The 25,929-nt window shown below is 44.7% G+C and overlaps 1 protein-coding gene across 5 annotated transcripts in view; it reads right to left on the reverse strand.

Annotated features, from left to right (window-relative positions):
- The window catches only part of HMGCS1 (3-hydroxy-3-methylglutaryl-CoA synthase 1), a 105,974-nt gene that overhangs the window by 24,040 nt on the left and 56,005 nt on the right, over positions 1 to 25,929 (reverse strand). For all 5 annotated transcript variants that reach the window (XM_030193096.1, XM_030193099.1, XM_030193095.1 and 2 more), the window contains exons 5-8: positions 20,629 to 20,797; positions 15,410 to 15,580; positions 14,696 to 14,802; positions 4,754 to 4,879 (exon numbers count right to left, since the gene is read on the reverse strand). In XM_030193096.1, the coding sequence (XP_030048956.1) occupies positions 4,754 to 4,879; positions 14,696 to 14,802; positions 15,410 to 15,580; positions 20,629 to 20,797 (573 nt within the window). The remainder of the gene's footprint in view (positions 1 to 4,753; positions 4,880 to 14,695; positions 14,803 to 15,409; positions 15,581 to 20,628; positions 20,798 to 25,929) is intronic.

Below are 25,929 nucleotides of genomic sequence, written 5' to 3' on the forward strand. Positions count from 1 at the left end.
GAGATCCGGTGCCCCCCTGCTTGTTGACGTAATACATGGCAACCTGGTTGTCTGTCTGAATTTGGATAATTTGATGGGACAGCAGATCTCTGAAAGCCTTCAGAGCGTTCCAGATCGTTCGTAACTCCAGAAGATTGATCTGCAGATCGCGTTCCTGGAGGGACCAGCTTCCTTGGGTGTGAAGCCCATCGACATGAGCTCCCCATCCCAGGAGAGACGCATCCGTGGTCAGCACTTTTTGTGGCTGAGGAATTTGGAAAGGACGTCCCAGAGTCAAATTGGACCAAATTGTCTACCAATACAGGGATTCGAGAAAACTCGTGGACAGGTGGATCACGTCTTCTATATCCCCAGCAGCCTGAAACCACTGGGAAGCTAGGGTCCATTGAGCAGATCTCATGTGAAGGCGGGCCATGGGAGTCACATGAACTGTGGAGGCCATGTGGCCCAGCAATCTCAACATCTGCCAAGCTGTGATCTGCTGGGACGCTCGTACCCGCGAGACGAGGGACAACAAGTTGTTGGCTCTCGTCTCTGGGAGATAGGCGCGAGCCGTCCGAGAATCCAGCAGAGCTCCTATGAATTTGAGTTTCTGCACTGGGAGAAGGTGGGACTTTGGGTAATTTATCACAAACCCCAGTAGCTCCAGGAGGCGAATAGTCATCTGCATGGACTGCAGGGCTCCTGCCTCGGATGTGTTCTTCACCAGCCAATCGTCGAGATATGGGAACATGTGAACTCCCAGTCTGCGAAGTGCCGCTGCTACTACAGCCAAGCACTTCGTGAACACTCTGGGCGCCACAAGGAAGTACCTGGAATAGAATCCCAGCCCCTCTTGCCCGGATGGCACGGGCTCGACCGCATTGGCGCTGAGAAGGGCGGAGAGTTCCTCTGCAAGTACCTGCTTGTGTTGGAAGCTGTAAGACTGAGCTCCCGGTGGACAATTTGGAGGTTTTGAGGTCAAATTGAGGGTGTATCCCTGCCGGAATATTTGGAGAACCCACTGATCGGAGGTTATGAGAGGCCACCTTAGGTGAAAAGCTTTCAACCTCCCTCCGACTGGCAGGTCGCCCGGCACTGACACTTGTATGTCGGCTATGCTCTGCTGGAGCCAGTCAAAAGCTCGCCCCTTGCTTTTGCTGGGGAGCCGAGGGGCCTTGCTGAGGCGCACGCTGCTGATGAGAGCGAGCGCGCTGGGGCTTAGCCTGGGCCGCAGGCTGTCGAGAAGGAGGATTGTACCTACGCTTGCCAGAAGAGTAGGGAACAGTCTTCCTTCCCCCAAAAAATCTTCTACCTGTAGAGGTAGAGGCTGAAGGCTGCCGGCGGGAGAACTTGTCGAATGCGGTGTCCCGCTGGTGGAGCTGCTCTACCACCTGCTCGACTTTTTCTCCAAAAATATTATCCGCACGGCAAGGCAAGTCCGCAATCCGCTGCTGGATTCTATTCTCCAGGTTGGAGGCACGCAGCCATGAGAGTCTGCGCATCACCACACCTTGAGCAGCGGCCCTGGACGCAACATCAAAGGTGTCATACACCCCTCTGGCCAGGAATTTTCTGCACGTCTTCAGCTGCCTGACCACCTCCTGAAATGGCTTGGCTTGCTCAGGGGGGAGCTTGTCCACCAAGCCCGCCAACTGCCGCACATTGTTCCGCATGTGTATGCTCGTGTAGAGCTGGTAGGACTGAATCTTGGCCACGAGCATAGAAGAATGGTAGGCCTTCCTCCCAAAGGAGTCTAAGGTTCTAGAGTCCTTGCCCGGGGGCGCCGAAGCATGCTCCCTAGAACTCTTGGCCTTCTTTAGGGCCAAATCCACAACTCCAGAGTCATGAGGCAACTGAGTGCGCATCAGCTCTGGGTCCCCATGGATCCGGTACTGGGACTCGATCTTCTTGGGAATGTGGGGATTACTTAGAGGCTTGGTCCAGTTCGCCAGCAATGTCTTTTTTAGGACATGATGCATGGTTACTGTGGACGCTTCCTTAGGTGGAGAAGGATAGTCCAGGAGCTCAAACATTTCAGCCCTGGGCTCGTCATCCATAACCACCGGGAAGGGGATGGCCGTAGACATCTCCCGGACAAAGGAAGCGAAAGACAGACTCTCAGGGGGAGAAAGCTGTCTTTCAGGAGAGGGAGTGGGATCAGAAGGAAGACCCTCAGACTCCTCGTCAGAGAAATATCCGATGTCTTCTTCCTCTTCCCACGAAGCCTCACCATCGGTGTCAGACACAAGTTCACGGACCTGTGTCTGCAACCATGCCCGGCTCGACTCCGTGGAACCACGGCCACGGTGGGAGCGTCGAGAGGTAGACTCCCTCGCCCGTACCGGCGAAGCTCCCTCCGCCGACGTAGTCGGGGAGCCTTCCTGGGAGGCTACCGCACTCGGTACGATGTCGGAGACCTCACCCCGGACAATGGGCCAGCCGGTGCCTCGCTCGACGGTACCGGTGGCGCAAGCACCCCCGGTACCGGAGGGGTAGGGCGCAACAGCTCTCCCAGAATCTCTGGGAGAACGGCCCGGAGGCTCTCGTGCAGAGCGGCTGTAGAAAAAGACATGGAAGCCGATGCAGGAGTCGATGTCAGAACCTGTTCCGGGCGTGGAGGCTGTTCCGGGCTGTCCAAAGGGGAGCGCATCGACACCTCTTGAACAGAGGGTGAGCGGTCCTCTCTGTGCCGATGCTTACTGGGTGCCGACTCCCTCGGTGACCCAGAGCTCTCGGTGCCGACACGGGAAGGGGACCGGTGACGATGCTTCTTCGATTTTTTGGACCGAAGCACGTCACCGGAGCTTCCCGGCACCGACGAGGAGGACGTAGAATCCAGCCGTCTCTTCCTCGGGGCCGAGGCCGAAGAGGGTCGGTCTCGGGGGGGCTGTACCGCAGGAGCCCTCAGGGTAGGGGGAGACCCACCCGAAGGCTCACCGCCACCAGCAGGGGAATGGACAGCCCTCACCTGCACTCCAGACGAAGCACCACCGTCCGACAACATCAGCAGACGAGGAGGTCTCGATACCACCGACGCCGACGCAGCCCTCCGATGTCGCCCCGATGCAGAGGGCCGATGCCTCGATGCAATCGGGGGCGAGGATGAAGGTCCGGGCGCCAATGACGTCGAAGCAGTCGATACTCCCGGTGCCGATGCCGACAAAGAGCCCGAGAACAAAACGTTCCACTGGGCTAACCTCGCTACCTGAGTCCGCTTTTGCAAGAGAGAACACAGACTACAGGCCTGAGGGCGGTGCCCAGCCCCCAGACACTGAAGACACGACGCGTGCCTGTCAGTGAGCGAGATTACCCAGGCGCACTGGGTGCACTTCTTGAAGCCCCCGGGCACACTGGGTGCACTTCTTGAAGCCGCTGGAAGACTTCGATGTCATGGGCGGAAAAATCGCGCTGGCGAGATCAAAACTCGAAATGGCGAAAATGGCACCGCAAAAATAGGGGGAAGAAAAACTTCGACCGAGGCCTAAATAGGGCCTACCCCGACGACGAAAGAAAACTTACCGGGGCAAAAACTAGAAGTACGGGAAGGGAGAAAACCATAAAGGTCTCCGTCCGACACCTTTTTTTTTTTTTTTTTTGAAGAACGAAGTCGATAAACGACGCGCGAGGTCAACTTTGAGGCGCGAACGGCGAAACACGACCGTACCGAGCGCGAACAAAAGAAGACTGGCCGGCACGAGCCGGTTCGGGCGGGAAGACGGCCGCACATGCGCGGTGCGCATCGGCGCGCGAGGGCTAGCAAAGGACTTTGCTAGAAAGTGTTCCGATTGGAGGGGCTGCTGTGGACGTCACCCATCAGTGAGAACAAGCAGCCTGCTTGTCCTCGGAGAAATGTAGATAGCAACAACAAATAAAGTGGTAAAATTTCACGTTTAAATTCCAAGCAGTTGCTGAGAACACAGCAAAAAATTCAGGTGTTTTTTTTTTTTTTTGCCTCACCCTATAATCTATATCTATATATAAATAAATAAATAAATAAATACACATACATTCATTCACATGTACATAATATACACACACACAAAAGGGTTGGAAAGAATTTCAGGAACCATGCTCTGCATGCTTTCCTTACTTGTTTATCTCCAATCCTCTACTATGTTACTACATAAATGCTGGAAGACAGAGACCAAAACGACCCATCTAGTCTGCCCAGTACAGTAGAGCTGTAACTGTAAATGTACACAGTCAGCCTAAATTTACTCACACTTTAGGACTGCTAAGGGATCTGAAGCAGTCTGTAAAGATCAGCTATTCTATTCAGTAGTAAAAGTACAGATCTCTATTTTAGGTCTCACCTTAAGTTCTTACCCTCAGTAAAACTGCATATAGAATTCAAAGTTTGCTTTTAATTGTATTCACAACCTGTCTGTCTAGCACTTGAAATCGGTAATTTGGAATATCTGTCTGCCTTTTAAGTGCAGCTGGACTACAAGGCAGAATTCTACCCTACGTAAGCAAATTCTCTGTTAAATAATACTAATATAAAGTTTCTGTGCCGGGAGGCTTGACATTTGCTCTCTGGAGTCCCATACTTAGTTAATCATGTGCATGGCACAGTCTTCCTGTAGAGTCCTCCTTACCAATGCATTGGGGAAAAAATACAAAGGTAGCCAAAATAAATCAAGCTTTTGGAAGATCTCTTCACTAGGTTAATAAAGTGAAATTCAGCACACAACTGAAATGCGTAAACTTGCCTTGTGGGTGCCTGTTTTACAGTTTAACACAAAAACTCAGACTGTAAGACAGTTGATACCTAAATGATGCGTCTCTTCTCTAAGTTTCATATTTTCAGCAAAGACCTCTGGTGCAACACATTGTCTTGATTCAAGGCGTACTTTGAGGTCAGATAAGCTGGTGGTTAGCTTATCCAAAGAAGAACCTGCAACAAAGTTATCAAGAAATAAATAAAAGAAAGATTATTAGAAAATACAAATGGAGGGTAATGACACTTAATATAGTTCTATGTTATACACACAAATTAAAAAGAACCTCCTTCACAAAGGGACTACAACAAAACATCACCTTTGGGCAGGGTTTTTAATTGTATATATATTTTCATCTCTTTAAAAACTGTACAAAACATTCTTTAGGGCACTGAAGAACAATTTGAGTCAGACCAAAACCAAATCCACAGTCAAAACCTGAGCCTCGGTTTTGGCCATAACCATAGCCCTGTCCCCTGCAGCTGCTGCAGGCCAGCCTCCTCCCACCCCAACAAAACACACATACCCCCCCCCCCCGGGGGGGGGGGGGGGCTGCTCACCACTCCATTCTCCTTGGGTCTACCTCGTAAAGGCCTTACTAGTCTAGTGGAGTCTTCGTGGCAGGAGGATCCATAGTTGCTTCTGCCCCATCTGCTGCGCTGAAAAAATGGTGGTTGAGATTGCCACAGCCACAATTCTGGAATTGGGAATGACCTGAGCAGCAACTTGTTCCTGCTCAGGCCATTCTCAATTCAAAAATGGCAGGTGTGACTTCCCAAGGCAGCCCTGTGAGACTGTCGTGGGAAGTTGCGGCCACCATTTTGGAATTGGGAATGGCCTAAGTAGGAACAAGTGGTGCTGCTCAGGTCATTCTCAATTCCAAAATGGCAGATGCAACTTCCCATGGTAGCTTTGTGAGACTGCCGCAGCTGTAATTTTTTCAGTGCAGAGGAAGGAGGCAGGAGCAATTCAAGATGCTCCTGCCCCAAAGACACCACTATACCACCAGGACCTTTGCAAGGTAGACCGAGCCTACAGCAGAGGCAGGGTGAGGAGCGCTGAGTGGTGGGTGGTCCGAGAGGAGGAGGGGATATGTTTTCTATCAGGGTGGGTGAGGGGAGGCTGGCCTTTAGCAGCGATGGCTGTAGAGGGCAGGGCTACAGTTTTGGGTTTCCGCCAAAAATGTCTGTGCATTTTTGGTGGAAACTTGAACCCGGATTTTGAGTCAGTTTCGGTGCTGAATCCGAAATTTGGTCGGTCTCTTGGGAACAATATTCGTCTTGGTTCACTTATAATGTAGATCTGAAGGAAAGTAGCAGCAGAGAAGGATTCTGAAGTTCTTGTTCTATCCTTCAAAATTCTGCTGCACGACTTATATTCCACCAGTGTCGCTATGCTCAAGTCACTTAATTGGCTCCCTATCCGTTTCCGCATACAGTTCAAACTCTTATTGACTTACAAGTGCATTCAGTCTGCAGCTCCTCAGTACCTCTCCACTCATCTCTCCCTACATTCCTCCCCAGGAACTCTGTTCATTGAGTAAATTTCTCTTATCTGTACCCTTCTCCTCCATTGCCAACTCCAGACTCCGTTCCTTTTATCTTGCTGCACCATACGCCTAGACTTCCTGAGCCAGTACGTCAAGCTCCATCTCTGGCCGTCTTCAAATCTAGGCTAAAAACCCACTTAAGTACATAAGTACATAAGTAGTGCCATACTGGGAAAGACCAAAGGTCCATCTAGCCCAGCATCCTGTCACCGACAGTGGCCAATCCAGGTCAAGGGCACCTGGCACGCTCCCCAAACGTAAAAACATTCCAGACAAGTTATACCTAAAAATGCGGAATTTTTCCAAGTCCATTTAATAGCGGTCTATGGACTTGTCCTTTAGGAATCTATCTAACCCCTTTTTAAACTCCGTCAAGCTAACCGCCCGTACCACGTTCTCCGGCAACGAATTCCAGAGTCTAATTACACGTTGGGTGAAGAAAACTTTTCTCCGATTCGTTTTAAATTTACCACACTGTAGCTTCAACTCATGCCCTCTAGTCCTAGTATTTTTGGATAGCGTGAACAGTCGCTTCACATCCACCCGATCCATTCCACTCATTATTTTATACACTTCTATCATATCTCCCCTCAGCCGTCTCTTCTCCAAGCTGAAAAGCCCTAGCCTTCTCAGCCTCTCTTCATAGGAAAGTCGTCCCATCCCCACTATCATTTTCGTCGCCCTTCGCTGTACCTTTTCCAATTCTACTATATCTTTTTTGAGATACGGAGACCAGTACTGAACACAATACTCCAGGTGCGGTCGCACCATGGAGCGATACAACGGCATTATAACATCCGCACACCTGGACTCCATACCCTTCCTAATAACACCCAACATTCTATTCGCTTTCCTAGCCGCAGCAGCACACTGAGCAGAAGGTTTCAGCGTATCATCGACGACGACACCCAGATCCCTTTCTTGATCCGTAACTCCTAACGCGGAACCTTGCAAGACGTAGCTATAATTCGGGTTCCTCTTACCCACATGCATCACTTTGCACTTGTCAACATTGAACTTCATCTGCCACTTGCACGCCCATTCTCCCAGTCTCGCAAGGTCCTCCTGTAATCGTTCACATTCCTCCTGCGACTTGACGACCCTGAATAATTTTGTGTCATCAGCGAATTTAATTACCTCACTAGTTATTCCCATCTCTAGGTCATTTATAAATACATTAAAAAGCAACGGACCCAGCACAGACCCCTGCGGGACCCCACTAACTACCCTCCTCCACTGAGAATATTGGCCACGCAATCCTACTCTCTGCTTCCTATCTTTCAACCAGTTCTTAATCCATAATAATACCCTACCTCCGATTCCATGGCTCTGCAATTTCTTCAGGAGTCTTTCGTGCGGCACTTTGTCAAACGCCTTCTGAAAATCCAGATATACAATATCAACCGGCTCCCCATTGTCCACATGTTTGCTTACCCCCTCAAAAAAATGCATTAGATTGGTGAGGCAAGACTTCCCTTCACTAAATCCGTGCTGACTTTGTCTCATCAGTCCATGTTTTTGTATATGCTCTGCAATTTTATTCTTAATAATAGCCTCCACCATCTTGCCCGGCACCGACGTCAGACTCACCGGTCTATAATTTCCCGGATCTCCTCTGGAACCCTTCTTAAAAATCGGAGTAACATTGGCTACCCTCCAGTCTTCCGGTACTACACTCGATTTTAGGGACAGATTGCATATTTCTAACAGTAGCTCCGCAAGTTCATTTTTTAGTTCTATTAATACTCTGGGATGAATACCATCAGGTCCCGGTGATTTACTACTCTTCAGCTTGCTGAACTGACCCATTACATCCTCCAAGGTTACAGAGAATTTGTTTAGTTTCTCCGACTCCCCCGCTTCAAATATTCTTTCCGGCACCGGTGTCCCCCCCAAATCCTCCTCGGTGAAGACCGAAGCAAAGAATTCATTTAGTTTCTCCGCTACGGCTTTGTCCTCCTTGATCGCCCCTTTAACACCATTTTCGTCCAGCGGCCCAACCGACTCTTTGGCCGGTTTCCTGCTTTTAATGTATCTAAAAAATTTTTTACTATGTATTTTTGCTTCCAACGCTAATTTCTTCTCAAAGTCCTTTTTTGCCCTCCTTATCTCCGCTTTGCATTTGGCTTGGCATTCCTTATGATCTATCCTGTTACTTTCAGTTGGTTCTCTTCTCCACTTTCTGAAGGATTGTTTTTGGCTCTAATGATTTCCTTTATCTTACTGTTTAGCCACGCCGGCTGACGTTTAGTCTTTTTTCCCTTTTTTCTAATACGTGGAATATATTTGTCCTGAACCTCCAGGATGGTGTTTTTAAACAGCATCCACGCCTGACGCAAGTTTTTTACTCTGCGAGCTGCTCCTTTCAGTCTTTTTTTCACCATTTTTCTCATTTTGTCGTAATCACCTTTTCTATAGTTAAACGCTAGCGTACTTGATTTCCTAGTTTCACTTCCTTCAATGCCAATATCAAAACCGATCATATTATGATCACTGTTATCAAGCGGCCCTCGTATCGTTACCCCCTGCACTAGATCATAAGCACCACTAAGGACTAAGTCTAGTATTTTTCCTTCTCTTGTCGGCTCCTGAACTAGCTTATTCACTTGTTCCGTACCCATATCTTTTTTATCATTGCCACCTTAAGTATTTCCCTTATTTGTCCTGTTTGTCTATCCTGATTAGATTGTAAGCTCTGTTGAGAAAGGACCGTCTCTTCATGTTCGTGTACAGTGCTACATACGTCTAGTAGCGCTATAGAAATAATAATAAGCAGCAGCAGTAGTAACTACTATTTCAAAAGTTTCATCCAATTTCCAAACCAAGCCTTAAACAAAGAGCAGTTATGAAAATGATTGCAACATGGCCATCCTTTTGTCACAGTACATTCCACAAGGTATGCCATCACTTGAACTTATGATACACATCCTAACCTAAAAATAACCAGAAAGCCAAGCAAGCTGTATCAGTCTAAAGTCACTATTCCTGTTATTTCCAGGGGAAAACGCATGCTCCATCACTTTTAGGGCTGGAAGATAGACAGTGGCAGTCCAAGAAACTCTCTTAATTACAAAAACCTTCGCAAACAAAACCTGTATGGCACATTTAAAAGCCTGATGCATGTATGAAAATGTTTGCAGATTACTACCTATTTTTGTAATGCTTGCCATTAGTTGAATTCCACATCGGGCTGCCTCCTGCCGGAACAGGAGAGCTAGCCATGCCCCCCCTGGTAACGTCAGAGGGTGCACGCAGTGAAGAGTCAGGGCCAGATGCTGAGCAGGGAGTTGTCCTCCTCTTTTGCTGTATGTGATAGCTAACGAGCCTTTTCGTCTTCCAGTGAACTGGGGAGTGCTTTCTGTTTTAATTCCATCTCGGGCTGCCTCCTGCCGGGAGGCTCTGGGGGCTATGGACCTGCCATGTACATTGGAAGCCTGGTTAACTAAAGGACTGCAGATGCCGGCAGAAGCAGGGCCGCTCCGTATAGAGTGGGCACACAGACTTGGGCTCCACCACCCAACGAACATCTGATCTAGGCTGGTGATCATGTGCCTCTTAAATTTTACACATAAGGAATTAATTCTGACAGCGCTCCAAGCCGGAAAGGTACCGATATACGAGGGAACCCAAATACTATGCTTTCAAGACTATTCTGCCAATGTGGCGACAAAGAGATGGACATTTGCACCAATCTGTTCCAGCTTGCACGAGAAGCATATTAGATTTGCGCTCTTGTACCCAGCCTGATTAAGAATCATACACAAGGCAAAAAACTGTGTTTTTCAACACAGCACCTGAGGCACAATCCTTCTTGGCTCAGATTAATCAAGAGGAGGGGGAGGCTAATGTTGAGGGAACCCCTTGAGGTGGGATTCCTCATTAGCAATGGTCAATACATAAGTTGGATCCCAAGACTGTCACCAGTCAGGACACTGGACATTGATACTTGTGTGTGTGTGTGTGTGTCTTTGCAGTCAATTTTAGTGGTGGGTCACCCACTCAAAGCTTGACTATTGTAATAGTGTCTTCTCTGCCACTCTGGACTATTGGAAATTAATAGAATGGTCTCTGTTTTTCATTTATTTCTTGGATCAATAGGGAACTAGGTTTCTGCGAGATGGCATTGGGCAGAGAGTACGAGACTTTAGCTGGACCAGTGAGAGATTTGGTCTCTGTCTTTGGTGGGTCCTGATTCCGGGTCCACTAATGTCAGCTAGGATTGAGCCTGCATGAGGCACACTTGTTATAGCCTGTCTTGTTAGAAGCACTGACATTGGTCGACTGTGGTATGATAAGGGAGTATTGGAGGGGTTGATTTGATTGAGAGCCAAGATATTTGGAAAGATTTTACAAGAAAGAAAGAATGATAAAGCCACGGATTGATGGACAAGACTATGAGGGAAAGTGCTGGGAAGTCTTGAAATGGTTGTGTGGTGAGATGGGATGTGTTGGGGTGGCTGGGCGGTAAAACGTGATCGGTCTCATAAGAGAGACTTTACGACTCATATGTTTGAGATATTAGGAAGGGAATCTGGGTGGGGGGAAGATGGGAGGAAGGAGAGGGCAAGAAAATCTGTATGGGACACTCTTACTTAACTGTGGGACATAGGACCAATTGGTTGTAAGCTACAATATGAACCTCCTCTTTTTGTTAGGCCCGTTTTGGCTGGGCTGATAGCTGGGACGGCCCACCAAAACCACTTTCTAGTATTTTTCTTTAGGATATAACTTATGTACTGGTGTGACCTAATGGTGAAAATAGTTACTTGGAATGTGGAGGGTGTCTCATTCCCCATTAAAAGATCCAAAATATTACAAGCTTTACAGTGGCACCATGCAGACATGCGTTGTTGCAGGAAATACATTTAACAGAGGCTGAGCATGCGAAATTGAAAAGATGGCGGGTGGCAGACTGTGTGGTCTCTCACGCAGTTAACAAAAAAAAAAGGGGGGGGGGGGGGGGTGAGGTGGCCATCCTTTTCCGCCGGGAGTTCCCGGATCATCTCCAACCACTTTATAGAGATGCAGAGGGTAGGATTGTTATTTGCAAAGTTACCATACAAAGACAGTGTCTTATAGTGTGTAATGTTTATGCCCCTAATCAGTTCAGTCAGGCCTTCTAAATGTCTGTCCAGTATCGCCTGCTTCCATATGATCAAACACTCTGGGAGGCGATTTTAATTCAGTATGGGACCCACAAATGGATAGATCCCATGGTTCTGGGAGGGATCGTACCCCTCCCCTTCATCGAGGCAGAGGTGTTGGCCCTGATTGATGCCTGGCGGGTTCTGCACCCATTTGATCGTGATTATACTCACCTATCTAGAGCACATCCATCCCAATTGCGGATAGATTACCTACTAATATTGTACACTCTTCTATCTTGTGTGCAGAGAGTGGAGATAGGACCATGGTTTGGATGGATTAGCAAAGTGGGGCCCCAAGGGCAGGCCCTACGCAATGGAGATTTCCTCTTTGGCCAGCAGGGGATGGTCAATTCCAAGATTTTTTAATGCAAAAATGGAGGGAATACAAACAGAATAATGCAGCTTATGTGACTCAACCATTACTATACTGGGCAGCGGCAAAAGCATTGTGGGATGAAATCATAAGCTATGTTAGCTATCCTAATAAATAAATGTTAGTCATAGGAGAGCTTGGGATAATGAAATTATAAGCTTGGAAAAACAGATTCGCTGGGCTCATGTACACTACAGTGTGACTGCATGTGGGACCAACAAACAACGCTTGTTGGGAGCTTCAAACCTCGTTTAATGAATTCTTGCACCAAACAGCAGTGAAATCATTGGTATATTATAAATACTGTCTCTATAGACACAGGAACAAGGGGGGGGGGGGTTATTTGTTGGTGCGCTTGGTGTCTCATAAGTACATAAGTAATGCCATACTGGGAAAAGACCAAGGGTCCATTGAGCCCAGCATCTTGTCCACGACAGCGGCCAATCCAGGCCAAGGGCACCTGGCAAGCTTCCCAAATGTACAAACATTCTATACATGTTATTCCTGGAATTTTGGATTTTTCCAAGTCCGTTTAGTAGCGGTTTATGGATTTGTCCTTTAGGAAACCGTCCAACCCCTGTTTAAACTCTGCTAAGCTAACCGCCTTCACCACATTCTCCGGCAATGAATTCCAGAGTTTAATTACACATTGGGTGAAGAAAAATTTTCTCCGATTTGTTTTAAATTTACTACACTGTAGTTTAATCGCATGCCCCCTAGTCCTAGTATTTTTGGAAAGCGTGAACAGACGCTTCACATCCACCTGTTCCACTCCACTCATTATTTTATATACCTCTATCATGTCTCCCCTCAGCCGTCTCTTCTCCAAGCTGAATAGCCCTAACCTCCTTAGTCTTTCTTCATAGGGAAGTCGTCCCATCCCCGCTATCATTTTAGTCGCCCTTCGCTGCACCTTTTCCAATTCTACTATATCTTTCTTGAGATGCGGCGACCAGAATTGAACACAATACTCAAGGTGCGGTCGCACCATGGAGCGATACAACGGCATTATAACATCCTCACACCTGTTTTCCATACCTTTCCTAATAATACCCAACATTCTATTCGCTTTCCTAGCCGCAGCAGCACACTGAGCAGAAGGTTTCAGTGTGTTATCGACGACGACACCCAGATCCCTTTCTTGGTCTGTAACTCCTAACGTGGAACCTTGCATGACGTAGCTATAATTCGGGTTCTTTTTCCCCACATGCATCACCTTGCACTTGCTCACATTAAACGTCATCTGCCATTTAGCCGCCCAGTCTCCCAGTCTTGTAAGGTCCTCTTGTAATTTTTCACAATCCTGTCGCGAGTTAACGATTTTGAATAACTTTGTGTCTCATTTGACTGGATCGCATAGCGTCAACACAATACGGGCAGCAGGGGGTCGATTGCTCCATACTGAACAGGATATTGCAGATTGCTTTCAAACTCATTTACTGAGTCTTTATGATATACCCAGGGATGAAGGTCTTCAAGGGGAGCAATACTAAGATGATCTGACTCTACCACACATATCGCTGGAGGGGAGGGAGACCCTGGGGGCCTCTATTTTTTTGGACGAAGTGCATTGGGCCTTAAGACAATGCCCGCTGCTCAAAGCCCTAGGCTCAGATGGGCTTCGTTTAGAATTCTACCGAATTTTGGGAGATGAAGTGATCCCACCATTGACCAATATGTTCGCCCTACTTGCCTCAGATCACCTCCTGGGGGAGTTAAATATATCTCATATTGTGGTTCTGTTAAAGCCGGGAAGGATCCACTACTACCACATTCACATTGGCCGATATCACTATTGATTGTGTAAATAAGAGTCCTGGCCAAGGTTTTGGCCAATCGGACGGCCCATCTCCTTCCTAATCTTTTACATGAGGCCCAGGTTGGGTTTGTCCAGGGGCGTTCTGTTACCAAAATGTTTGTAGAATTCTCGCCTCTTTGGCGTACCAGGAGTGGAGGGCCATGCCTTCTTTGCTAGTAAGCTTTGACGCTGAGAAGGCATTTGATAGTGTTAATTAGGAGTTTATGCTTTTAGCTTTACAGAAATATGGCTTTGGGGAAACTTCATACGATTCATTTGAGTGCTATATGCCAATCCTAGGGTGAGGGTAGTGGTTAATGGAATTACATCAGAGGCTTTTCCTATATTTCGGAATACTCGTCAGGGATGCCCACTTTCTACGTTACTTTTTATTCTCACTTTAGACCCTTTAATCCAGGATATTTATACCAATCCAGAGATTAGAGGGATCGACTTGGATGTTCACTGTTTTAAGCTCGTTGCTTTAGCAGACGATTTATTGAAACACCTCTTAGACCCTTTTAATTCTTTAGGAGCCCTGCTGTTTTCTGAATATGGAGATTTGTGGGCTTTAGGCTGAATTTACAGAAATCGGTGGTGCTACCATCTGACATCACAGTTCGGAGACTCTGGGGGGCCCCTTTAACTGATGAATTAAACCTTTGCACCCTTTTCCTAAACCACATATGTACTAGTGACTACTGAGAGTTACACGTCACTGTTAGCTGCTAATAGTGTTAACTGCTACTAACATGTCGCTAAAATTAGCATATTAAACAGACCAATAATTGTCCTAATAATTGCCTTTGCTCTATCTAGAAAGTTTCAATGTTGGCTCAGATGTCATGACCTTCTCCGCCTCCCATGGCACCACTGGTTAAGAACCCCTGGGGTAACAGGATAAGGAAACTGAGCTAAAAAGCTCAAGACTGTAGTAGTATTCCTACAGTACATGGGAAAAGCAAAGAACAAGCTATGTCACCAGTGTTAAAGTGGGAGGTATATCCCAGAGGGAGAATGCAGACAAAGAATGAAGCAGGCAGCTGATGCATCATACACATTCATGTACAAATGAGTGGCATTTCTTTGAAGCTTGACACATAATAAATGCAGTAAATAACTCACCAGGTGTAGCATCCTGTGTTACTCTGAGTGAGTACAGAGAAGCTGCAAAACCAGATCCATAGGAGAACACACCAATCTTCTGCCCTGCCAACTGCTCAGGAGAATACCTGAAGAGCAAAAGTTCATCTTTAAGAGCCAAAATGAACACAAATCAGAAAAACAGTGATCAATGTAAGCCACTGATTCTTTAAAATACATGTTACAGAGCTCTGGTGTAACATTAGTATACCACGCAGTATAATCTTAAAGTAGTATATGAAGTATTTGAAGTGAACAAGCAAATACTAGATCAGATATAAGCAACTCTGGTCCTTGAGGGCCAAATCTGTTCTGTTTTCTCCTCAGTGACTGCCTGTTGCAAGACAAAAGGATATGAAAAGCTGTGGGACAAAAGGAGGTCCAAGTGGAGGCTGCAGCAGCAAATGTCGAAGCAGTGAAGGAAGAAAAGGAGGTGGCAGCTGTTTTGTGGGCTTTGTAAATGAAAAATGTTTATTATATACATATAAATCTAGAACTGGGAAGTATTAAGAAGTACTCTGAAGTTGAAAACCCATAAACATCCATGCTGACTGACCAAAGGTGGTCATTTTGACTTCACACCTTAGTTTACAATGGCCACACTGGTTTCCCAATGTGGTGCCTACCCTCCTAGCCACTGAAAACATTCTTTTTCTGTAAGTGTCTTATTTAACAAATCTAACTTGAAATACTTACTGTGCGAGAATGGCGGCTAGGCAGCCATACACAGAAGGTGTGTACATATTTCCATTTTGGTTGGAAACAAGTAAGGAAGCTTTGGTCTTCTGATTAAAAAACTCAGTGCTTGCCTTCATAAACGCTTTCTCCACATCTCTATCAAAGTATGTATCTTCCAGTTTCACATCCCTACAAGAAAAATACAGAAGTAAAGCAATCTTACCATGGAAAATAAAATGCCATTGCAAGGCCATGCAATGCAGCTCATTTTCCCACCTCTCATTTAGGGCCTTATTAGGTTATTAAGTCCTTTTTCTCACCACTGACAAAGAAGGAGGGGAAAAAGACCTTTAAATCCCAAAAAGAACTGCTGAATAAAAAAAATGAAAGAGGATGTCCCCATACAAACGACAAGGTAAGAAAGTGAGGAAAAACACACCTAAGAGAAGTCCAAGCCAATAGCTAACATCTTTAAGCAATACTGTGTTTAACAACAAAGGTCCGTGGAACAAGAAGTAAGACGACTTGACAAAAAAAACTGTAGACCCATAACTGACTGTTCAGCTGCCATCTAATGCTGAACAAGGGATGCACAAGCATTGGCTGGCAACAGGACATTCAGTTATGGATCTACAGTTTGTTTTAAAAGTCATATCAACCAGGTGGCACAGAAGAGATATTGATAAGATTTTGTTACAGACAGACCAGCATTTCGTTTTTGAACATTGTCAGAAGCGAGAAAGAAAGGCTGGTCTGATTTGGCTTTTGTCAAAGGGGCAGAGGTGCGAGTGGCCAACTCAGATACTAACTTAAATTGTAAGCCTTCTCAGGGGCAAGGACCACTCATTGAACATGCACACAGATTTGGAAAGTATGAAGTTGTTTTGCACGATTGTTTCAACTAATACACCACATTTTGTTAGTGCTTGTTCATGAGAACAGGATTAGTGGAATCCCACAGGAATCCCCTCCAGGTCCATGGGAATGGATGCAGGTCCTGCAGGGTTCCCAAGGAAGTATACTAAGCGCTATGCCAGACTACTTATCCTTGTGCCATGGCCACCACCTCCTCACTGATTGGGGCGGGACTGGGAGGTTGCACTCACCAAATGTCAGGTGGCGGCAGCCAGTGCTTCTCCTCAGACCCAGCCACCTCCCGCCAACCTAGACACCATAGCCAATGATTCAGTGGTGGGAGGAGGCTGAGGACTTTGTATCAGAAAGCCACTGCTGGGAACTGTCTTGGTGGCAGAATGAGCAACATAAGCTGGACCTCTTCTGTGATACTACTCTGGCTCTGGGTGGTGGCCGAGAGTTTCAAGACACCATTCTGTGCTTGCCGCTACCACCGACTACTTCATGCTGATCCTCTCTGGCCACTGAGAAGTCGTGCTCCAACCACATGGATATGTGCAAGTGGAGCTCAGAGCCTGGCCCAGACCTGGAGATGGTGGAGGCTGTGATTCAGTATATGTACACAGGCAAGATCTGTGTCTGCACCGGGAGTGAGCATGAGGTGCTAGAGTTGGCGGACAGGTGAGACCATGGCGAGAGGACACCAAGTACTGGAACTAAAGCATGGGTTAGAGGGTGTGGAATCTGGGAAATAAATGGTTTAAAATATCCTACATTTAATAAGTAGAAAAATGCTGAGACTGACTTGTTCTCTCAGCTTTCACCTTTAACCTCAGGATGTCCAGGCACTACAAAGGAAATAGCTAAGATAAGCTGACCATATGAATGTTTTCTTTATTCCTTTCCCAGGCACCAGAGTGAAATTTATAGTCCTGTGGTTTTAATATCTGTAGTTTGTCAAATTCTCCTATGTTTATGTTTGTATCCCTGAATGACAATGGATTCATTACCTCATGTTTGGGTGAGCCTATAAAAATGTTTTTCATTTTGAATCTTAAGTCAGGATAATCTAGCAGGTACTAAGGTCCTGGCTAGATGTTTCTCCTTGTTAACAAGCTAATGCAAAGATAAAATAAATTATGTCTAATTCTCTGACCAGTGATGACTGAATTTATTTATAGAAATGCTTTATCCACAAGGAGTATAATCTAAATTTCTCAGGTACCCAGCCAAATATAAAGAAGTCAATACTTTGATGAAAATTTTCCAAACAACCATTCGATAACTATATATATATATATATATATATATATATATATATATATATAGGTCTAATTGACCTCAGCGATGTTCATTGCCAAACTATTGTTTTTTATGGCAATGTGAGCAACATCTGCTTCTTCACTGGTCAACTGATACCTTTCTTAGCTTTTGCAAATAGTGAAACCTCGGTTTTCGTCGATAATCTGTCCAAAAACAATCGGGGAAATCCGAAACCAACAAAAACCGAGGCAATTAACGAGGACGCCCAAAATCGGGAGGACGTCCATCTTCCAATACAAATTGGGAGATGGACGTCCTTCTTTTTCAACGAAATCTGAGACAACCGACAAAAATCGAGACAAATTTCTAGTCGAAAAAATCAACGAAATCCGAAACTGACGAAAACCAAAGTCAACGAAAACCGAGGTTTCACTTGTAACTTTAAATATATAGGATATAACTTATCTTTTTAAATCCTTTTTTCCATCGGACCCAGGGGTTCTATTGTCTGACATATGTTTTGCTCTAACACGAGCTGTCTCAAGGACAATCCCCCTGAGAACTTATTAGCGCCAGCTCTGCTATGTATCTTATCAGCAAAGATCCACAAGGGGAACATGTGGTGTTGGTGAAGGAGCTGGCAAAGGGGGATGAGATTTGATATACTGTCTTTCAGTAGTTACAATCAAAGTGGTTTACAGATTATATGGAAGTACTTATTTTGTAAAAATGGGGCCATGGAGAATTACGTGATTTGCCCTGAATCACAATGAGCTGTAGTGGGATTCAAACCTGGTTCTAAGACTGCTGCACTAACCATTGGGCTACTCATCCATTCCAAAGGTAGCCGAAGAGACAAATTATGAACTTATAAAATTCTTCCAGAACGGTGGTATAGGTTGGGTTATTTTACCACAAGTCAGGATATTTTAATACAGGGGATGGGAGTGGGTGGAGGAGATTACTTGCAGGGATGAGTGAAAATCTCTGTCCCCATGCAACTTGGAAAAGAAGATTGCGTTAGAGGCAAAAACGCACAGTAAAAACTTTTTTAGGTATATTAAAATCAAAAATGGAACCAGAAGACTGGAGGGTGGCCAATGTAACGCCAATTTTTAAATAGTGATCCGGGAAATTACAGACATTGGTGCCAGGCAAAATGCTAGACACTATTATAAAAAAACAAAATTACAGAGCATATTCAAAAGCATGAATTAATGAGACAAAGCCAACATGGCTTTAGTGAAGGGAAATCTTGCCTCACCAATTTACTACATTTCTTTGAAGGGGTGAACGAACATGTGTATAAAGGTGAGCCAGTCGATAATGTATATCTGGATTTTCAAAAGCCTTTGATAAAGTACCTCATGAAAGACTCCAGAGGAAATTACAAGACTGGGAGACTGGGCATCCAAATGGCAGATGATGTTTAATGTGAGAAAGTGCAAAGTGATGCATATGAGAAAAAGGAACCTGAACTACAGCTATGTGATGCAAGATTCTGCATTAGAGTCACCGACCAGGAAAAGGATCTAGGAGTCATCGTCGACGATACTTTGAAACTGTCTGCACAGTGTGCTGCAGCGGCAAAGCGAATAGAATGTTAGGTATTATTAGGAAAGGAATGGAAAACAAAAACAAGGATGTTATAATGCCTTTGTATCGATCCATGGTGTGACCGCACCTTGAATACTGTGTGCAATTCTAGTCACCACATCGCAAAAAAGATATAGTGGAATTAGAAAAGGTACAGAGAACGGCAACAAAAATGATAAAGGGGTTGGACGACTTCCCCTATGAGGAAAGGCTGAAACGGCTTGGGCTCTTCAGCTTGGAGAAAAGACAGCTGAGGGGAGATATGATAGAAGTATATAAAATACTGAGTAGAGTGGAACAGGTAGGTGTGAATCACTTGTTTACTCTTTCCAAAAATACTAGGACTAGGGGACACGTGATGAAGCTACAAAGTAGTACATTTAAAACAAATCAGAGAAAATATATCCTCACTCAACGTGTAATTAAACTCTAGAATTCATTCAATGTGGTAAAAGCAGTTTGTTTAGTGGGGGTTTAAAAAAGGTTTGAATAGCTTCCTAAAAGAAAAGTCCATATGCCATTATGAAAATGGACAGGAAAACCCACTGCTTATTTCTGGGATAAGCAGCATAAAATGTATTGTACTATTTTGGGATCTTGCCAAGTACTTGTGACCTGGATTGGCCACCGCTGGAAACAGGATACTGGGCTTGATGGACCTTCGGTCTGACCCAGTATGGCAACACTTATGTTCTTATAACTCTTAATCGTGCAGAGCTGTTGTTGGTTTCATGGAATTCAAATCCGCAGTAACAGCTGGGAGGGAATACTGAAATTAGTCAGAGAAGAGTGTGGCAATGAGAGATGAATTAGGCAAAGGGTCATCCTGTTGGGAACTTGGGTGCCAGGAGCCTCGCAAAGACTGAGTTTTGTCAGAGAAGGTTTGAACAAAGGGAGGGGGCGAAGAGGTATGCAATGTTTTCAGTCAGCCTGTCCATTTAAGACAGCTATTTGTGTAATCCTATTTAAAACAGATGAAGCTAACCAGATAACGCTGACTACTGATGCTATCTGCACGAATTTTGGCCTGGTCTGAACTCCTTGTAAACATCTTTTGGCCAGCACTGAATCTGGGGGTGGGGGGGGTGGGGGGGGGGGGGGGGGGGGGGGGGAGAGGATTAATGCGATTAACGTGAAAGATCACCACATAAATCCTTCTGAATACTAACCCTCATAGCTGTTTGTGTTTCAGAGGCTTCCCTGCAGTACTATCAAATAAGTGTGAACATTAATGACCAGTGGAGTGTTACTTAGCTATAATCAATAAACTAAATGAACTGTTGCTGTTTCTCAGGGGTTTACGGATCTATTGTTTATAGTGTAAAGACAAAATACTATTCAAGACAAGCTAACATTAAAAGCAATCTTGAGGACTTGATTTACACCTCTTCTTCAACCAACCAATGACACACTGATTATGTGGCTTACAAAAACAAGTTCACATTGTAAGATTGTCATGCACAATGTATTAAGCAGCATAGAGGAGTAACTGAGCAAGTTAAAGAGAGAAAATCTGCTCTAACCTGAAAGCTTCAAGGCCAGCATATATCCCACTCTCTGTGTTAGGACTTGGGTCATTAAGGAAGTCATTTAGCAGCAAGCGAGCCAAAGATTTCTGTACAAGTTTGCAGTATGGTGAATGAAAAATCATGAAGCCAAAATCATTCAGCGTAAAATGGCTGTCACTTCCCTCTGCAAACAAATTGTTTGAGTTAAACACTACTCACAACCAAGATTACAAGAGCACACTGGCCCCCATTTAACACTTCAGAGTACGGCAGCAACGTTATTGTACATTCATTATCTGCTGCAATCTACATTTCATAAAACAGACTCTGCTGCAAATAATGTGCTAAGCATTAGTAAATAAAGACCACAATGACATCTAAAAAGTAACTTGCACAGATACTACTAAATTACAGTAAGTCAATCAAAGTCAAGTTTAGACTGTTCGGGTACTAAGTATTGGCTAAACAATGCTCACAGTGATTAATGGAATAAAAGCAATAATGTACCAATTTAGAAATAAACTAGAATATTTGATCACATAGTACAAATTATGCTTTGACTGTCCAAAAAGATGGTCTTTAGTTTTCTGCACTGCTCAAAATGAAATGAAATTGCTATACAGTACAATAAAAGGGCCTTTTAGTTAAGTATGGTAGGTTTTTGCATTACAGTAAAGTCTCAATTATCTGACCCTCACTAATCCGACCATCAGGTATATCTGACCTCATCAGTGATGTCACTGATTTGCCATTAAAAAGTGAGCAGTTTCTCTTCCTGTTTTCTGGCTTCACATGCTGCAATGAAGCCATGTTTGAGACGAGACCGTGATTCTCAGCAAGGGAACCATGATTTGATATTCCTTCATGCACCCTTCAACGCCGTTAAGAAGAGTACGGCTTCTCTTCCAGATTTCTATTTGAAACTATGCTTTTATGCAAGAGCACTATAGTTTCTAGAATTGGGATCCCACTTTTTCAGCGAGAGAACTATTTTTTTTTTTTTTTTTGAGACCATGCTTCTATGCAGCAATTTTTGGACCTGGGACCCTGTTTTTGCTGCGAGGGAACCGTTAAAGACGTTTTGAGCTGCACTTCAGTATTTGATCCGAAAGCCTGCTTTTCCTGCCAGAGAACTACTTTTGATCTGAGACCGTGCTTTTGCAGCAAGCGAACCATGGTAAGATTCTTATGCACAATGAGTTTTATGTACTACAGTACTACATGTATAGTACACCTATTCCTCTTTGTTTACATTTACAGCATTTTCTTTATTCTTACTCTCATTCCTAGATCTGGAGAGTTTTCAGTTTCATTCTGCTTCAATCTGTTATAGACTGGAGAAGACAAAAAGCAGCGAGTTCTGCTCGGTTCACATTGCCTACTCTAGTAAGGCTGAACATGCAATAGATAAATATGGTTCCCTTGCTCGTTCTGTATTTCTGTTCACACTGCTTCTGTAGAATTGTGAAATACTGTACACTGCTCTTATATTTGTGCTCAAATTGCCTGCTGTATAAAAGGCACAATCATGCCCTATACTGTACAATATTTTTATTTTATTTTGTTGCTGATCAGTGTTAATAAACAATTTTAAATACAGATACCATATTCCTGTTCTTTATACATGAAGTAGGTTTTCTTGCATTTTTTTAAGGGGTTGCCATTGTTTTCTGTATTATCCGACAATAGGCCAGTCCTGTTTATGTTGGATATCGAGACTATATAGAAATTGTACCTTAAAAGTTAAGTTGTGGTAAGGGCAAAATCTGTGCAGGGGACATGCCCAGCATCTGCTGAGCTGAACAGACTGCCACAAGAAACACTGCTTTCAAGAATAGATCACGCAGACCTTTTCAAAGTGTAGACGCTGACCAAATTTCAGTTCCGGTTATAGTGCCGAAACTGGCCCAAAATTCTTTTTCTGCCAGTTTCAGCCAAAAGATTATGGCCAAGGTTTCGGTTTTGGCCCAAACTGAAAAAAAAAAAAAAAAACAAAGAAATGGTTCTGGTTGGCCTCTAAGCAACTGCCCTCAAGACCAAGTTGAGGTCCCACTATTAGACCACTGAACTCTTTGTGGTATGGATGTGCTTCACCTCAAAGGAAGTACACCATCCTGCTTATTTTCGAAAGGAGAAAAACGCCCATGTTTGGGAGATGGGCGGTCAAATCGGTATAATGGAAAGCCGATTTTGGGCGTTTCCAACTGCACTCCGTCGCGGAAACGAATGAAGTTGATGGGGGCGTGTCGGAGGCGTGGTTATCAGCTGAGGAGAGATGGGCATCTTTAGCTGATAATCGAAAAAAAAAAGGCGTTTGACCGCGATTTTGGGTCACTTTTTTCTCACGAACAAGTCCCAAAAAAGTGCTCCAACTGCCCAGATGACCACTGGAGGAATCGGGATGACCTCCATGGACTCCCCCCAGTGGTCACTACCCCCCTCCCACCAAAAAAAAAAAAACCCCACTTTAAAAACTTTTTTTTTCCAGCCTCTATGCAGCCTCAAATGCCGTACCCACCTCCATGACAGCAGAATGCGTTCGATCCTGTCACAAGCCTTTCCCTGGGTCGATGTGGCTCTCGGGGTGCAGTACAGGGTCACAGCAGCATTGCATTGTGGTGGGTATCGGGTATTGGGCTCCGTGATTTCATTAGCTTGTGTTACAGTCTCACGATGTTGGTAGTTGGTAGGCTCCTCTCCCATGGTGCTTTTCCCTACTGGGTCAGAGTGTGCCCTGTTGTGTTTCCTGTTGTAGTCCATGCGGTAGTGGCCATTTTTGTAAGCCAGTTTTAGTTCCCTTTCCTGTGTTAGCCAACGTTAGACAACTTAGTTCTTACCTTGAATGTGGCTGAAAGAGGGCATTGTACAGCATTCTGCCAGCTCTGACCTACTGCTAATCTCAGTACCAGGGAGACTCGTTGCCAGTGGGGCACAACCTCTGATCTGCAGTTAACTGTGAGTAAACGCGGTTATTCCAATAAAGGACGTTTTCGGAGAGATTAGTCTTCAGGTGTCAACTGGTGTGCCAATGTTACATAGCAGCAACAAGTCCTAGAGGCCTGCGTGTATGCAGGTCCCTGGAGCACTTTTAGTGGGTACCGCAGTGCACTTCAGCTAGGTGGCCCCAGGCCCATTAACCCCCCCCCCCCCCACCTGTAACACTTGTGCTGGTAAATGGGAGGCCTCCAAAACCCACTGTGCCCACATGTAGGTGCTCCCTTCACCCCTAAGAGCTATGGTGGTGTTGTACATTTGTGGGTAGTGGGTTTTGGGGGAGGGGGGTTGTCAGCACCCGTGGTAAGGGAGCTATGCATGTGGGAGCGTTGTCTGAAGTCCACCGCACTGACCTCTAGGGTGCCCAGTTGGTGTCCTGGCATGTCAGGGGGGCGAGTGTACTACGAATCGTGGCCCCTCCCATGACCAAATGGCTCAGATTAGGACGTTTTTGAGCTGAGCGTTTTTAGTTTCCATTATCGCTAAAAAAAACCGCCCAGCTCAAAAACGTCCATTTTTTCGAAAATACGGTTCGGCCCGCCCCTTCACGGACCCGTTCTCGGAGATAAACGCCCATGGGGATAGGCATTTGCGTTCGATTATGCCCCTCCACATCAACATGAGTCCCCAATAACTCTCTTTACACCTTGCCCCTAAAGCATGCGAGAGCTGTGACCTGGACCTTAAAGTGAATTAATATAACCTAACATCTCAGTTCTTATAGTCTGCCATTCACCTACAGAGTTCTATGCTTAACAATTAAGACTGGACAATCCACGAGTTATATTAAAATGTTGTTAGCATATTTATCTCATTGTAGCAGAGATTACTGAAAATTAGTTATTGTTTAAACGTAGATAGTCATGAAACAAAAAAAATGTTTACACTGCCTTTCTGAAAAGGTGCTTATTATTTAGGCATTTATATCCCACATTTTCCAATTGACATTGTTTCAATGTGGCTTACAAACCAAAGAGTAGTTACATTTAATGGGATGATCTGTGTCAGTGATAGGAAAGAGGTGGAGTACAGATTAGAGTCTAGAATCAAGTTAACAAGGATCTGTTTAGCATTCTGGCTGAAGAAAGAGAATTCCAGACCATGGTTGCCTGACAAAAAAAAAAAAAAAAAAAAAAGAGGACGTGAAACTGTGTGCGATTTAATCTTACTGACTGCCCAAAAACACAGTTTCAACTGATTTTGAAGATGTTGCCTATAGCCTCCTTTTGAAAGCTGTATGAGATCACGTAAGGCAGCGCAACAGTATATATGATCTTGAATATCACATATAATTTGAATTTCACCCTGGTCTCCACTGGGAGCAAGTGCAATCTTAGAAATAAATGTGTGATTGTATCAAACTTTTGAGCAGAATATGTAATTCTAATGGCTATATTCTGAATCACTTGTAACCTCTTAAAGGTTGTCTTGGAGCATCCAGGATACGCTATTGCAGTAATCCGTGACAGCAACAATTGTACAATCAGGATAAAATTTGGTAACTCAAAAATATTTCCCAATAGTTCTTAAGTCCCTTATTAAGAAGGACTTTTATTTTGTTTACCTGAAAGTCTATCAACAGCTATGTATCTGAATCCATAATATAAGAAAGGAGTTGTCAAATTGATATCAATTATTGTCCATTTTGAAAGGCAGGTTACTCCAAATATTATTAGGTGATCCTACTAACATAAATTTTATTTTCTAATTTCAATTTATATGTGGGTACCAACTCTCAATGAAATCAATACATCTTTTTATCTGTTCTAATGTAAAGGAAGTAACACTGTAATGTTGTCCCCATATATAAATATTTTAACGCCCGATTTGTCTAACTTTGTTCCCGAAGATTGCATTAACACATTGAACATAATAGGGGATAGAGTGCCTGTGAAACTCCACATCAGGCTTTCCAGGCCTCTGACACATGACACAACTCCTTGCATCTTGATCACATATGATCTCTCAAATAAAAAGCCCTGAAACCATTGCAAGACACTACCCATTAAACCCCAGTTGATCAAAATTTGTAATAGAAGATTATAATCTATGAGGTCAAAGGCACTTAATAGATCAAATTGCATCACCACTATCTGTTGATCATGACTAAAGAAACTGAAGGCTAAACTTTTAGCCAAGATCTTTGCAAGGAGGACAGAATAAACAGGCAAGTCAGCCTGCCACACTGCTCCCCCATGCTCTAAACACCAGTGCTCATAAGCCAAGGACATAGAGCTTTTACACTGTCAGAAGTGTCGCTGTAGCCTTTTCATCTCAGACTGTGCTTCAAGGGCCAAGCCATAAGCAAAAGGGATCCAGGTC

This window comes from Microcaecilia unicolor, chromosome 2, assembly GCF_901765095.1.
Source record: "Microcaecilia unicolor chromosome 2, aMicUni1.1, whole genome shotgun sequence".
Lineage (NCBI taxonomy): Eukaryota > Metazoa > Chordata > Amphibia > Gymnophiona > Siphonopidae > Microcaecilia > Microcaecilia unicolor.